General features: G+C 37.7%; 1 protein-coding gene across 3 annotated transcripts in view; it reads left to right on the top strand.

The window, feature by feature from the left end:
* Kank (KN motif and ankyrin repeat domain-containing protein 2 kank) overlaps positions 1–17,052 on the top strand; it is a 111,002-nt gene that overhangs the window by 59,766 nt on the left and 34,184 nt on the right. For all 3 annotated transcript variants that reach the window (XM_078192417.1, XM_078192418.1, XM_078192419.1), the window contains exons 3-4: positions 252–451; positions 1,687–1,912. In XM_078192417.1, the coding sequence (XP_078048543.1) occupies positions 252–451; positions 1,687–1,912 (426 nt within the window). The remainder of the gene's footprint in view (positions 1–251; positions 452–1,686; positions 1,913–17,052) is intronic.

The raw sequence follows: 17,052 nt of genomic DNA, 5'->3' as shown, positions 1-17,052 counted from the left end.
AGATTAGTTAAGTAGATTTAATAGTTATATCCACTATATTTACGTTAATATTTGTAATAGTTGCGACCGAAATAGGAACCTAATTGCATCGTCATTAAAACAGGTTTACCTAGCGTTCCGTAATATTTTTATGTACCATGAATACGTGAAAACGATAAATAAGTGATGATGTACTGTATGTAATTAGTTCGTTATTAATCGTGACTCTCGCGATTCCACCGTTATTAATTCCGCTATTTTTTTATGCACAGTGGGGACGCAGGCCTACGTTTCCGGCTCCACGGGATCCAAATGCCTTTGTTGTCCATACGGATACCACATCGACCTGGATTTCGTGCGATACTGCGAGGCGGTTGCAGCAGGAAGTGCCGACGACAGGTCTAGCGTCGAGAGACGGAAGAAAAGGGAACGTCGAAGGCAATGCCAGTCGATGGAAGTTCTCTTGGGCCTGGTAATTGATCGCGCGATTCCATAATTAAATCGTTCTAGCCGAGTGGTTGTAGCTGGTTCGAGAGCGTTCGTTTTCGTACCAGGCATTAATTAAGTTATGTCCCGTTTCCAATCTCATTATAAAATCACTGGTTCGTTACTTCCTCGCCAAATTAAATATTATCTTCGCGAAAACGCCTCCGGCAAACCTTTAATGATCTTCATTTAATCACCTTATTTCTCTAAAATAGAAGTCTACGTCACACTTACAATATCACTTACAAAAGATTTTTTGAGCGCCAAACAGTTTCATGCGAATTTGTTATGTTTCATTTTTGTTTGTTGAAATTAGTTCCGAGGCAAAGTCATTTGTTATATTTTTAAAATATTAGACATTCATTGTTACTGTTGAAATTACTTATCCTAAAATGGAACATGTTTAACTTATTGTTTCATAGTTAAGAACAATATTGTGTCATTTGTATAATTAAACATTAAATAATTACACGTTGGATAGTTCTTAGTTCACGATTATGTGCTTTCATCTCTTATAGTAATATGATTAGAGAATGTAAAAGTTATTTCATCATTTTGTATGAAAACATACATATAACTATTACATAAGAAGGTTAAACATCACGAGATCAAATATTAGTGATAATTATAAAGCAGATTTTACTACAATATAATATAATTTTAAATGTTCACGCAGAGAAAATTAATTTTTCCTCGATTTCATTAAATTCTCCTATAAAAATGTAAAAGCAGCACCTACCTACATATCGATAACCTCATAATAATAAATGCTTCGACAAAATTTTAGTCATACGGACACTATGGATTTTATCCATTTACGGCAAAAATGCTTATTAATATTACTAAAGAGAAAAATTTCATTCAGCACTCTTTTCTTTCAATCAATGCAGAGTATCGTAAAAACTTGCTGCTGTTCTAAATCCATTAATAAAATTAATCAAATAAGATAAAATTATCATATTTGATTATCTTATTTAATTATTGTATATGATAGTTAAAATTTAATCACAACACAAATATGAGACACGGTCGACAAACAGTTCATAATTTATGGTGCGACCTTCGTCACCAATAAATCGAGCTTAGGGTAAATCCGTAGGGCAAGGTTTAAAGAGAGAGAGAGAGAGAAAGAGAGAGAAGTGCTAAGCACAATAAACACTTGGAGATCGACAGCTGTCGACGAAGGTCGCCTGGTAAATTCCCTCGTATTTTTAATTCTAGGCGAGCCCGGCCCTCGTTGGAATAGAGGCCGAACTGCCGAAAATACCCCAGGAACCTGCTACGACGAACGGCGTGACGACTTTGCCGAGGCCGAGCTACGAGAGGCAAGGGTGCGCGCAATATTCACCGGCCCTCGACCTCAGCGACGTCGTCGGCGACTTCGAAGCGACCCTTAGACGATCCAGGTCGTCGAGAACCACCGACAGACAGACTCGCACCGAGAAAGGTGAGGCAATTGTGTGTTTTTGCTTTGTGCAACGAGAAAGGCGTTTACCTTGCCTGAACTTTTACAACCCTACCTTCTGCCGACTCGAATTAGTCAATGAAAAGTAATCTAAAATATATAAGGTAGTTCAACTATAAAGTAGTCAATAAATACTATTTAAATTTTACGACGAAGTACAAATAGCCGAGTACTTTTTGAAGAGTTTAACAAATGTTACAATGCAACTACAATTGGATAGTAAATAGGATAGGATAGTAAATAAAATGAAAACTGCCCTTTGAAGAGATTTAAAAGGGTAGTGTATTTTAGTGGAGTCATAATTGCAATCGATAATTCAAGTGTAAAATTAGAAAAAATATAGTATGTAAATACTCTTTAGAGAGGTCTAGCATGAGAGTGTATGAAATCATGATCATAAAAGATATTGCCCTTCGTTACATTAAAAAAGTCAAGTATTATAATTGTTGCAAGCTCCAACATGCAGCAAATTGAACTAAAAGGGCAACGCGATAGAGCGTCGTTTACATATGCTTCGTTTATCTGCGAAGGTCGTACACGGTTCTAAATATAAATACTCATCGAAACTGACAAGTACAGGTAGAGAACAGATTTAGCGAACCCCTATAATATTAATTATTCGACCATTGGAAATTAGAACTGTCATAACCACCAACGCATTCGCTTAAACAGAGTTCCACCTACTATGTTTGTAAATTCACAAATATATCCGTAGTCGTTGCGCTAGTTTCAAAATAACTTGCCGGTCCATTGAATAACTAAAATGCGAGGCGGTACGTGCTCCGGCGGACTGTATACATAAATGCATGTTTGTTGCGCAAAAAATTTCTGTGAACATAATTTAAGAGAACTAAAGGAATTTATCGCGTGTGACAAGACAGCTGACTAGCAAACGCGTGAACACCTTGTAGAAGTGAACGTACAAAGAGTGCACGTGCGATGTTGTCGCTTGAAATATTATTGTTGCATCTGAAATTTTTCAAGAATGTTTCTCGAGAAAACAGCATCGGTTTCAAGACCGTGTTAATCCCCGAAACAAAGTCACATTTACATTTCTGGATCAGTCAAAAGTGAAGTTAACCATGCGTCATCTTCAATTAAGCTGTCCCGTTCGGTCGAGAGAACCTTAAATATTTTCGGTGTGCATTATTTATTGTTCGAATAAAATCGCGCCCGACTGCCTTGAAAGAACCGTTAAAGGGACGCTGTTCACGAGTCGGAGACTTTAATCGCTTCTATTTACACCCCCATAACGCATCCTTTTTGTGCGGGGTACCTACTTCTGCTAGTTCTTTTGTCGCGACGGCCGAAACGTGAATACCGTCGACCCTAAACGGTTTTATGACTGTACTATATCTCTGCCAGCATGCTCCCAGTCAAGTGCAATAATGCCTAACAGGTAAAACCCCGAAACTTACGGTTTCGTCTGGTCACCACGTGTTCGCTGCAACTCGTGCAACATCTGTGCCTCGCTGCCATCGAGAAACCTAAAGAGACCCGGCTATGCTATTGTCCCGCATTGACCATTGTCAAGGTACCAACGGCTCAGTGCAGTGAAACATGGAAGTGGTACTATGGTTTCAAGCAGGTTTTTACCTGAAACGCCTTGTTATATTTGACTGTACACATGTTACTGGCATGTAGTACACTAGAACAGGTTGAAGAGGGTAACGGTGGGGGGCGTCACTCTGAAAACACCATTGAAAGATATTTTAACGACCCAGTAACCGGTCGTCTTAACGGCTAGCCGGAATCTACCTTAATGTCTCTGTAAAGATCAGGACGAGATAGCGGGGGCTAAAAGATGACCAGGCTGCATGCACTCACCGACAATTATGGCCTCTCATAAACGGCGCTTATTACTGGAGCATCAACAGTATTCCCAGCAGAGATCAGCGCTATGACGAAACTTCATTCACCAAATACGTGGTGGCATCTCGTAAAATGAATAATAATGTTATTTTTACTTATTGCATTCGTCTCGACTTATTTTACAACAATGGTCGTATAAGAGGAATGTCGAGAACCAACTATTAATATAAATTCATAACTCGCAGCCTCGTTTTCTTTTGCCGTGTATATTTATAAAGTAGAGTTAAACGTGATGTTCAATGTGATGAAATGTTGTTTCCGTGGATTATAATTCTTCTAAAAAAAAAAATATCAGTACATTGCTCTAGTAACAATAAGAACAGTTCAAATGTATTATGCTCAAGAACGAATCGATTGCGGTTAAGTTTATTTTGTTTCTGGGATAATATGAGATTGTCTCGCGCGAGTCGTATAATTCAGTGAAAACCAAACACCGTGACCAATGCGATTTTTCTCTTAGTTCACCCTCCCACAAAGTTTCTCTTTTTCTCTCCGCCTCGAGAGACAACAGATAATTACAGAAACTTGTCCACAAGGGAAAGAGAATCATGCTACCATTCGATCGTAAGATTCATTGCTGCAGTGAAAGAACGAACAAAAAATAGAGATCCGATAATTTCACGCACATTTGATTTCCTCGCGCTGAATCCGCTCGGCCATCTTTGAATTCTCTATGGCCCAATGACCTGCTACACAATAATGCCGTAAAGAGAAATGCTTCTAACACTTTTCAGACGGCATTTCACCGAAACGGGCGGATGTCCCATGCTCTTTGTCATGCGAAAAAATCTGCTAATTGGTCTGCTTGATTACCTTAACCAAGAATTACAGTTGTGCCATAAAACTCGGAGCAGAGACTTATTCCTCCAAGCAATTAGTCTGTCTCCGGGATCAGGGACGGAAACACACGGATACCTGTCGCTTCTGAAAAACCTTGAATACCTACTATTCCTGTTGAATTTTTAATAATAATTTCTAGTATAAAAGTTTCATAGAAACATTTTATTTTAAAGCACTTATTAAAAGAAATTTTACGATATATAAATAGAACTACTAATAAAAGAAAATGAACATCGTAATTATACGTATAGTATGTAATTAATAAATTTTATTTATATGTTCTTTTTCAAATTACACGGAAATTTACATAATGTACAGGGTGTTAATTTGATCCTGTGTATTGCGATATCTTCGTTATTTTTGCCGATGTATAAGAACATGTTACAAAAATATTATGGTTCATGTTTCCTTCTTTGAAGATCATCTTTTTCAAGTATTGAAGGTCATCGCTATTTTTTGCACGTTAACCCTTATTTGTCACAACACAGCACCATGGTGCACATCAAGCCTGATGATGACCTTTAAAAATAATGGTAAATATGCAAAAAATAACGATGATCTTTAATACTTGAAAAAAGGTATCGTCAGAGAAAAAATATGAATCATAATATTATTAGCCTTGAATTAAAATGAAGTTGCCCTGACACATTTTTCGATATCAGTAAGAATAACGATAATAATTCCATGTTCCGAATAAAATAAACACCCTTTATTAAAGTCTTAGTTATCTTTAGTGAGACGAGAAAATATGAAAAATAAGCTTGAGTTCTCATAAGAGCTCAAATGCAAAAACCATTTTGAAAAGAAGTTTTATGACTATTGTTCCAGAGGAATCCTATTAAAAAGTCCCAGAACAATTTTATCCTAGACCAGAACCGTAAAAGCAAATAGCAAATCTACCGATTTTATAGATCATTAATTAAAAGTAGATGTAATTTGTTGTGATTCAATTCGCACGATTAGAGGTGAAATGATCCATTTGCTGAAATTGATAACGGGAATACGAAGGTATCCCATTGCGTAATGACAGTTATCTTCGAATACCGCGTTAAAAACTCGAGAGTCAATGAGCGCGACGTTCATTCCTTTATAACATCCACTCGCAATCAACCACGCGCCAGTGCAACGATAATGCAACACATCGCGTAATTATACCAGGAATATGAAAATTTCTCTCCTACCGTTACGTATTCCAGCCGGATCAAGCGCTTCCGGGTTTTTAAACGCCTTTGGGCAGCCAGCGCGCTGATGGTCTATTTCATTAGTTATTAAACATCCGGATATTGACCCGCTGCTGAACATTTTCGCTAATCAATTAATTATATCACGATAATTAATTAATTACAAAAATTAAAATTTTGAAAAAATTGTTAGTACTCGTCAAATATGCACGAACAGGATTTCGCATGCAAACAGAGCACGTAAACGGTGGATATAAATATTAAATTGATTAAAATCGCGTGCCCGCGGCTCTCCTGAATTACGGTTATTAAATCAACTCAATTTTCCGAGGCACTCATATTTCAAATTTCTGCTAAATTCATTCGTAGGGTACTTAAGAATCGCTGTTGCAGCAGTCAAAGCAATCGCAATTGCATCGATAGGAAGAAAAGTGTCACCAAAAGTATTCAGAAACTTCGCTTGTTACCGTTTTCAAGCGTAATTAGTCGTTTCGAAATTCCTTTCTGTCATCCTCCGTTCAAAATGGTGCCGGCACTTAATTACATTAGCTTAACGGTGAATCGTCGCGATCGAAAAATCGAACGAATCGCCGATAATTGGGTTCCGTGTGCAAATTAGTAGTTCCTGATGTTTCGATGGTTCTCTCTTTTACATTTTTTTTATGAAGTACCTGGAATCTCGAATCAGATTTAGTTCTACAGTATAGATAGAAATATTAACTTTGGATACTGCACAAAAATATTGGCACAATATAGTTTTCACAATATGAATATTCATAACTATGGCGCTAAATATATATATTTTATACGCTCCTTTATATTGCGTAAGAAAAGATAGTAACTTAAATCAAATTAAATCGAAAGTGATAACACAAATATGTTTCGTAAGACTTTTTTAATGGCACACTGGAATAACAATGTTCCTGATCAACTAAGCAAAATATTAATCGCCATTTTATAATTTCGTTCAAACTTTCTGGCATTGAATGGATACATCGAATGAATTTGGAAAATATTAGAAAGACAATGATACTCTTTGCCAATATTTTAACCAAATAATTTGATTTACATAAATACTACTTATGCTAGTATCTACTACATTGTACAAAATACATTAACTTTAAAGAATGAATGTTTTATTCAATTCTTTTTTTATGACTAGTTACACAAAATTGCTCTGTGCTGTTTGTATGGCATCGTGCGTTTTTAATAAATGTCTCCTTGAATAGATTAGCTTTGCAAATCGTAAATTAGAAGAATTGCAGTTTGATCCCCAGCAATGATCGACAGTCTCGAAATAGACTTTACGTTCGGTTCGTCGGACGAAGTTGTTCGATCCCGACATTCACACGGTTTTCACTCTTCCTCTCCGTGTCACGAACAAAGCCGCGGATTTTGCATGGTTCGGTTGACGACGCCTGACGAAAAGCAACTGTGTTCTCACGAGACCGCGAACTCTATCCTGGAACAAGTTGCCCCTCTGTTTACAGGAAGATTCTCACGTTTCGCAACGAGACTGTTCTTGCTCCCGTTTCCGGTCTTATCGCGAACAGACAATGGGAGCCACTGGAAGTGAGAACGCGCAGCGTTCAAGAGGGAGATTGTCCTTTCCTTGATTTTACTCTCGGATTAATTAGATCGCTCGCATCTCATCGGGGTGAAAGGATACATTTTAATTGGAGATTGATCCGTTATTAGACTGTTGCACGCGAGCGATAAATCTTCGAGAGTATTCTTATTTATTAAATCCGCTAATGAGAAATCCACTCTTCCTTTTCAACGTGCTCCACGTCGACTTTTAACCAGTTAGCCGTTGCAGTTTCTTTCGAATGAGCGGAAATTACTGTAATTATACTGCATGTGTTTGATCACTCTCATAGTTTGCTTCAATACGATACTTTTAATTTATTAAAGAATATCAAGGTATACAGAGACTCCTAAAAGTATTCGGACACTAGATTACTTGGACTTTTACGTCATATATTTAAATAGATATACATTGAAAGGAAAAAATCTTTTACGGTATGTTAAAGTAGAGTATATAAATGTTAAAATATAATAAACTTTTGATTTGATATAAAACGTCACCAATAACAACTAAAAAATATCAAAAAACATCGAATTTTTACTCCACATAAGTATTCGAACGATTTATAAAATAAATAAGTAGTAAATAAGTAGATGGAAAGAAAGTTTGTTGTATTTTCACATTAATATACTCTACTTTAATACACCGTAAAAGATTGTTTCCTTTCAATTTAAATACATGGTGTAAGAGATAAAGTTATACAAGTATCCGAATACTTATGGGAATCACTGTATATCCTTTTTAACCAGTTAGTTGTTTATGAGTACACTTGTCAAAAGCAGCGATTAACGAAACTTTCACCCACTAAAATAGTATTACATTAGAAAGAATCAATAAAGATGAGTATAGTATATAGTATATAGTATTACTTAAATTTTTCGTGTTATACTTATGAATTAAAAATCGACGATTGTTCGAAGATTAATTCGATTGAGTGATGACATAAATCGCCATTCGTCGATTGAAGAAACTGAATCGTCCATTGAAGCAACTGAATCGTCCATTGAAGCAACTTAAGCATCGATCGCTAATCAAGGAAAATTGACTTTAATTCGCTTCGTCGACTTCTGGCCATGAGGAACATTAAACATGATTTGCAGAAATTATCCGTGTAATACTTAAAACCTCGAACGTAATCGATGCTATTAATCGTCATACGTGATTAAAAAGTATTTCATTGCTAATCATCGTGAACGATTACAGTAGGAACTTAACGGTGGGATTGAAATGTTTGTTGATTATTCAGTTATTTGTAGTATTCAATGGTACAAAACTATGTTGTGTAAATATAAAAAAAAACTGCGTAAACAGAAACTTCAGCGGCATTCACCGGTGACCGTTATGGTAGCGAATACGTATTAATATGCCGGAAACATCTCGAGCTCACCTGCTCTTAAACCGCGTTAATGGGAATGTTTTTTTCTTAACAGTCCAAGCTACCAGTCTCTGTGAGAACAAGTTTTCAAGTCGATGAAAATTAGTCGATAATTTCATGTAAATGTGTAGTTTCTTAGATTATTGTAAACTGGTTTAAACGTAATAGACGGTTATAAACATGCGTTTATGGCACCTTTTGCGAGACAGGTAAAATTTTCCTTTTCCCTGCAATCAAAATACGAAGTATATGCAATAATAGTATAATTAAAATTCTACAGGATCGTAAATACAGCATATAAAAGCTTAATTAAGAAAACTTCAAAGAAATATTGCAAAGGTAGATCGCGAATGTCATTACCTCATTATCCTTTACGAGATCCACAGTCAGAAATAGAACGATACTAATTTATTAATAGATATGAAATTATACTCGTTGTCATTAAACACACCGGCACGGCGCGCCATGGTAGAACTTCACGAGCAAACACTCGGCCGTACGTGTGTGCACAGCCGTTAATGTTCTCTGAAGCGAGATATTATTAACCTAATAAACCGATGTTAATGCTAATATTGCATAAAACGATGCATTGCGCCGTTACATAAAAGCGCGAAACAGTTGTCCGATATATGCAATTCCTGTAAATTGTGAAATTCCTGCGGTCGATCCTAGTTGGGCGAGTTTCGGCAGCGTTGAACCGCAGTTTGATTACACTTGGTCCACAAAATATAGCAGGCTTGGTAAATCTGTGGACGATGGACAAGGTGTGGCGAGCTTATAAAATTGCGGTCGATAAACATTGTATGCAACGTGCTTGGAAACCACGGGTCGCGGACGTGTGCAGGAAAACTCACTAAATTGAAATGAATCCATTCTCGTAAATAAAAATGAAGAATTCATTTATAGAAGTTATACAATTTTACTGTTTTAAACGTACGTTTGTCAAACAAAAATCTGGTTTCTGAATTTTCACACTAGAGCTGCTTTAATTTGGAATCTAAAACATGTCTATAAAACATGTGTCCGTGCATACAAACGAAACCGAACATAGCGACGCGTACGATGCTTGTACATCGTGCAATTCTTTTTTACATGTAACGATGCTTAATGCAGTGGAAAAATAAAAAATCTAGGAAATCCGGAACATGTTCGAAGTCGTAGTTTTCGAATGAGTTCCCAGGTTTGCAATTTATTTAAAGAGGATCGTGCGAACTTCTGTGCGCAACTGAAAAGACTACAACGTTCACTGTATCATGTTCGGCGAGTTAAACGCGGTTTCTTCGACGAATCCGCTCGAACTCCGCGCCGGAACGCGCGAAGCCGTCGGTGCGTGGCTGGAACCACCTGCTTCCGGTGCTTGTCGGTTGCACCGGCGCGGCGCTTCAAACGGCACCTGTGTTACCCCGCAGCGGTGTCGCGACTCTGTAACCCCTCGTACACCCACCAATTTCGTTCGTCGTGCCCGTTGGTTTTCGTGACAACGCAACGGTCGGATCTGCACGCCAGCGGATCGGAATGCGAAAGAACGATCGTCGACGACGATTCAATCGCGACGCGTTTCGTTTCCACTCTTTGTTCCACGTTTCCGTCATTCGCACGCACAGAGTCAACATCGCGGCGAACGCTTCTTTTCGATTCTATTCGAATCGTTGACCCTTTGCAAGCACTTTTTCTATCGCATGTTCGAATGGATCGCATGCTCGTACCACTCTCCACGAAACAAGATTAATATCCGTGGCTGTAACGAAAAAGGTCGCAATTTCAAGAAATTTAAACGCGTGCATTAATCATTTACCACACTGTTATCTTCTTCTTTTCAATTTTATACTTGTTTTGTGCAAACATACTCATGGAAAGAAAACAGAATTTTATTCTGATTTAAGAGAACGGGATTACGGTCATATTTAACAAGTTATTACTAGAAATCACGAACATATCCATCACGAATATACTGCAAATCATTATATAAAATGGAAATTGTCGAAATCAATTGTAAGAAATGTTTTCTTTCTTTTAATAAATATAATAAGTTGAAAATAACGTAACAATATGCTTAAATTTTCCTAATATTTTGTTTGGTTTGTATTTTACATAGTTATGTTTGCCGCAGATGCATAAAATCCACAGTCTAATTATAATTTAAGCTGTACGCCATTTTGTTTATTTAATAACTGGACTACATATTTTCATGCAATAAAATAACGTTGTGTTTATTGCAGAATGTAAGAGTTAAACACAAATGTATTTACTTCTTTAGGTATTTGATCTACTTATCTTTGTCGTAAATGCATAAAAATCACTGTCTGCGAAGAACTTATCATTCGAACGTCTCCAGAGATAAACAAGAATATTACTTACAAATTAAATTATTACAATTATTGTTGCAATTTAAATTCTTAGCAATTATATTTCGACATTTAACAAACCATATTACAGAAAGTAGAATCAAACAGTGTTCGTTCTATCACGAATTTTAACGAAGCGTGCATATAAAGTTACAATAAAACTGAAGCCGAACAGTTCGGTATAAAACTCGTGATAACAACGAAGAGTGAATCCACGGATCGAAATCATTCGCGTCGATCCATATAACTTTCTCTGGTGCAACAGAATGATCGAAGCTGCCCGACGTTATCCAATCGCGAAAGTGCATCAAATCGAAGGTGCACGGCTCGTCGCAATCATGGGGGCTGCACTCGAGACACGGATAATGTAATCCATCGTAAACGACGCTTTATTAGAAACTTTAACGTGCTCGGTATTGAACGTCCACTTATTGGAGAAGCTATGGCGTCTAACGTTCCCATCCGATCGTCAAAGTGTTAACAATACTCGACGGCGAGTCAACGTGTCCACGGTCGCGTAGAAAGTAGAAAAATCGAAAGATGGTATGTATACCGTGATCCTCGTAATTTTCCTTTTGCGTGACGAGGATATCGCCTGTTCGCCGGAGTGGTAATTGAATCTTTCGTGAAACAGCATCCTTCGGTCACGAGAATCGTATCGCTAACGAGAAGAACAAAATGCCGTAATTTTCTTGTGAACTTATCACTTTATTTTATTCTGCAGTTACGGGGTGCGGAGAAAATGTTGTTCTTTATGAAAAACACTTCATTTTTTACTGCAAATATATATATAATTTTCAAATTATATTTTTACATCGTGTAGGTACATCTCTATTTTCTTACAGCTTGAAAATGGGAAACAATAGAGAACGGTTTACAATTATTCAGTTGCATAAGAGTCGAGCGAAAAAAAGAATTAAAATTAGTATCATTGGAGGTAGAAAAGATCTCCCATCGATTATTTAAATGGATGAATAATTTAGAACAAGCTTTACACAATGCGTGGAACGAAATTACAATATCGGAGGTTATCATTTTCTAAAAAGTCTCTGAAAATGTTTTTTGAACATCTAATATAACTTTTATAGTTCAGTTTTGTGATTAATATGTTTGTTAAAATGGTAAAATATATAGAATATTAAAATGAAGTGTCGTCATTTCTAAAGCAGCTAAATACAAATATATAGATGCAGGGACAGAACTTTTTCAGCATCCTGAGTTATACAGCTGGAAAACTGTGTTTCGAAGAACGAATATTTACTGGTGAAAACATTTCATTGGAACAGTGAATAAAAGTTTTCATAGCGTCCTCGTTTCTGTCCAAGTGAATGCAATTCAATGGTGGACTTTTCAAAAGATCTCCTCAATTATTTATTTTACTCCAGTAAAATTGTTATCTGCGTAAATGTTCCCGGATAACGAGTCGAAGCTTCCACGCATATTACCCATTATCGATTCCGATAAAATTTATATTTGAACGGATCTTTTATGTACGGCCAGCAAACATTAATTTGTCGGTCGATTATTGGCTTCGTTTAAAAGAAAATTTTGCGTGTGATCTGTGCGAACAGAAACGTGAGATTATCGCTTCACCGTGATACAAATATAAAGCAGCACTGAAATATTATCGACAGAGCTGGTTGCGCTTATACAATCGTCAAAGCTGCTCAGATGTGCATAATCTGTATAATACGTTATATTTACTTCAGTAAAAACGCTTGTCGGTGACGCGAAAATGTTTTACAAGAAGCGTGACGCAACGTAAATGGCGGCGTCAACGTTTTTTTATCTAATTAGTTCAGGGAAATCATATTTGCTTAGCTACTTGATTTCACTGCAAAAATGCTCGCGTGTAGTACACATAATCAAAAAATGTAGTGACATAGGCTGAATTTTTTCTAGAAGCAAAATTTAAAACACATAAGCTTTTTTACCGTAAATATAACAATATAGTATACATACAATAACAGTCCAACCATCTTTGAGCATGCAAGTACCATTAATTCGGGATATTTCTGGTGGAGTAAGCAACTATTACGACCGATGACACGCGTGAAGCCGCTGCATTCGAAAAACAGGCTACAATAACTACTCTGCAAGTTCTCTTCCAAGAAACACATAATTCTCAGAACCTCGCTTTGAAAATATGTGTGCGACGTTCGATTAACCCAAATCGTACATATTTCGCGTTTAATTTACACTTTGATATTAAAATAACACAGTTCTGCCGACAAATCAAATAGAAAGACGAATAGTATAACTGCGTGGTAAATATAAGAGACTAGTGAATTAAAAGAAACAACTGCAGATTAAAATTGTTTTAACTAAAATGTGTCGAACCGATACAAGGGACGGACGAAGGTCAACGTGAAATGAAGGGTGGCTGAATCGCGCGCTGTCAAACGAAACACGCATGAAAATACGCGCGCCCTCGGGTTCGGGGTTAAAAGCGAGCTGTTATGGTCGATGAAAAAGGCGATCTGCCAAAAGGAACGCACCAAAATAACACGATCATTCGCGACACGAATTCGCGGAGGCCGCGGCTCCAGCCGAAAATACCCGTGCCTCGATATCGACGAACATTGGATGACTTTGAGCGTAGGTTCTCGTACCGACACGCGAAACACTCCATTTTAACTCGATTTGGACGAGCTGCGTGACTTCATCGGGAACGCTAAACCATTTTCGTGCAACCTTGTCAGAGCAAGGTGGTCGCATATGGTTGTGTACACCTGCTAGCCTAAGCGGCGCGCAACTGGTGCGCGCTGTCCTCTCCCGACAAGCTGTAAAACCGAAACTTTAAATGCTTTCTGATCGATTGAACGACACCTGCGGTTCCACCGGCCTGATGAGTTTCCGCATGGGTTGCAATGGTTTGTTTTACGACCGAATTTCAATGAGAGAATAATGCCGCTGCTCGAACTTCGTGCAACGCGGTAATGTTTAGGAGATAAGCTAATCGCAGGGAAATTTTCTTTGCACCGCACCGACTTTAATGAAGGACAAATTGTAATGCGTATTAAGTTAAAATATTCCCATCGCTGTTTGTTTTCATAATAATGCCGATTTTCATATTTAATTAAATGTTTTCTCACGTTACAGTAGGATCTAGATTACACGAACATGAGAATATTTTATTACATGAATACTTTTAATAGAAAAATTACGAATAAATACCGATTCAATTGTGACTTTTAATCTGTTGCATTGAATCAACGAATCGTACTCTTGATTTCATACATAATTTATCAGATGTGAACTCTATTAATTTCTTCTAAATCAAAATAGAATTTGATTGTTGTCAAAATCTAAGAATAAAAGAAATTCAAGACACAAAGAATGAAAAATTATCTTGTTCGATGTTATTAATTTTTTCTAATTCAGAATAAAATTTAATTGTTATAAAAATGTGGGAATAAAAGAAAATGAAAGCACAGAGAAACAAAAATTGTCTTGTTCGATGTTATTTACTTCTTTTAAAATGAAATAAAATTTAATTTTTATCGAAATCTAGGAATAAAAGTAAATAAAAACACGCAAGAAACGAAAATTGTCATATTCTATTAGGGAATTTATTAACAACTAAGAATTACTAACATTTGACCATTAGCCATCACTTATGTTAACTTCGCACATTTTTTACTATTTCACATCATTTTAGTACTAAATACATATTTCTTCATTTTTAAACAACGAATTTATAATTTACTTTTCCATTATATCAATTTCTCACCATCGTATCGATCAACACGAAAAAATTGCTTGCATTAATAGCAAGAAATCACTTAAAAATAAGCTGATATTATAAAGTACACAATCCGTCAACAAGTCACAAAACTACATATTTTTCACTTTTACCGATCTCGTCGCTGACCCAGAAACGGAAAATTTATAGGAAAAGTAAAATACCAGTAAACTCTCGAGCCGTTGTCGCGAGACAGTTGCGACCGATCTAGTCGGCAGCTATTCGCGATAAAAAATGATTGTTGGTATCGAATCAAGGCTGCCCGTTATCAAATCCCGCGACACATCGTTGCCAAAACGGCGCTAGATCGTCGATCGCGTAGTAGAGGGGGCAGGTAGGGTGAGCGGGGCCTCTCTGTTCCTTTTTCCCTCGGTTCTGGCGTCGACCGATTAAGAAATCGCCGAACACCGGGCAAAGAACAGGAGAAGAGGCACACAATTCCCCTCTCCATTCACCTCTTCGTGAGCAGTCGGAGTCCCCGTTGGCTATAGCCCAGAGTTCGGCGTCACAGTCAAACGCAAACAGTGGCCGCGGCAAAACAGACCGTGCCACGAATGCTCGAAAAACCGACGAGCACGTCCTCGATGGACAGGCGACGCGATCGCGTTGATCTAGCGATCGATCATCCGCGTCTCTGACCGGTCACGGTGTCCCGGGACCCGCGAAACACGAACGAGCACACCCGCGAATACGCTACGCCAATGTGACGATTAACTTGACACCCTTTTTTTTGCTTTCCTTCGATCCCTACCCACGACCGATCGATCATCGATGCGACAACGAACGAACGAAACAGACGAGGACTCCGTCTAACGGGATCTAACGGCTCACGGGAAACCGTGGCGGTTTTTTAATTGATCGATAATCGAACGAAAGACAGGATCTGTCAGAAGGCTTCGGCACCGAGGGATTCAGGAGTCATTCGATCGGGAACGAAGAGGAAGCTACGCTGCTGCTGTGTTGGTTCCAGCGGGTTTTGTGATTTTTGGTGATTCGATCGGCAAAGTGTTCGGTGATACAGTAAGCAAGATGGGGGTGAAAAATTTTATCATGAAGAGGATGCCTTTCTGCAAGATGAAAATGAAGAGAAAATACCGTAAGCCTATGGGTTCTTTAGTTTTTAATCACCGTTCTATAAGAATCTATTTTCGTGGCGCGTTTTGCGCGCGCGTCGCTCTGCGAACGATGATTACCTAAACCGGATCACCTGTTTCGCGCTGAATGCAACAGTTCGTGCCATTGATTCGAAAATGCTGCTTCACGCGAGGATAGATTTGAGCAAAATGATACATTAAAACGGTTTAAACTGAATGGCGATGCTGACTGAATCGAAAATTCGTTATTTCGCGAATCAATTTCAGCAAATCTGGTAATTAAATTTCACACAGGGTCGGCTGTGCTTCTGATAAAGAGTTGCGAGGTTATCGACATAATCGTGCGTAAAAAAAACACACAGAGTGAGAAAAACTTTTGAACGGAAGAGCGTGAATTAATAATTTGTGAAATAATTATTTTCAAACATTGTAATTTCTTGTATCGATTACACATGTGTTTGCTTAACCTTTGCGCGTCAATTTCTTTTTGTTTTCTGTCACTTACGATGATGCACTTCCATTAATTTACATAGGTCAATATTTATTTTACATTTTTATCTGCCATTGTTGTATACTGGCAACGTTACTCCAATTTCGATTCGTTGCCTTAGTTTATATAAACATTAACATTAAGTTGGTTTATCAGAATATCATAATATATGCAGATTACACATGTGTAGTGCAGTAGAAACGTAATGATATTAAATAACTGGAAATGAATTTTTAACTCGTACGAGAGAGAACGGAGCACGAGGAATACAAAACGAAATCGCGAAATTATAAAACGGAAGTCGCGCTCCGGTGAACTCGTAATGAAATTGACTAATTGGCAGATTTTTTTCTGGAAAAGCCGTATTGTCACCGGAATGTCCGACATTCGACGGTAGATAGTCGGAAGAGCGTGTATTTTTCTGAGCAGCGCAGCGTATCAACAAGAGACGATAACAAATTCTTGCGTCACTCGATTTTCCTCGGGGTCATGTTTTTGCCGTGAATTATCGGCTGTCCCGCCGTTTGCATATCGCAGCGGCAATCTCGTGCCCAGAAGCTCGACGAAATTCATTATCAACGCGGATGTGAAC

This window comes from Augochlora pura, chromosome 10 (assembly GCF_028453695.1).
Source record: "Augochlora pura isolate Apur16 chromosome 10, APUR_v2.2.1, whole genome shotgun sequence".
Taxonomy (NCBI): Eukaryota; Metazoa; Arthropoda; class Insecta; order Hymenoptera; family Halictidae; genus Augochlora; species Augochlora pura.
Note: the sequence above shows the minus strand (reverse complement) of the source record. Positions and strands in the feature narration are given on the sequence as shown.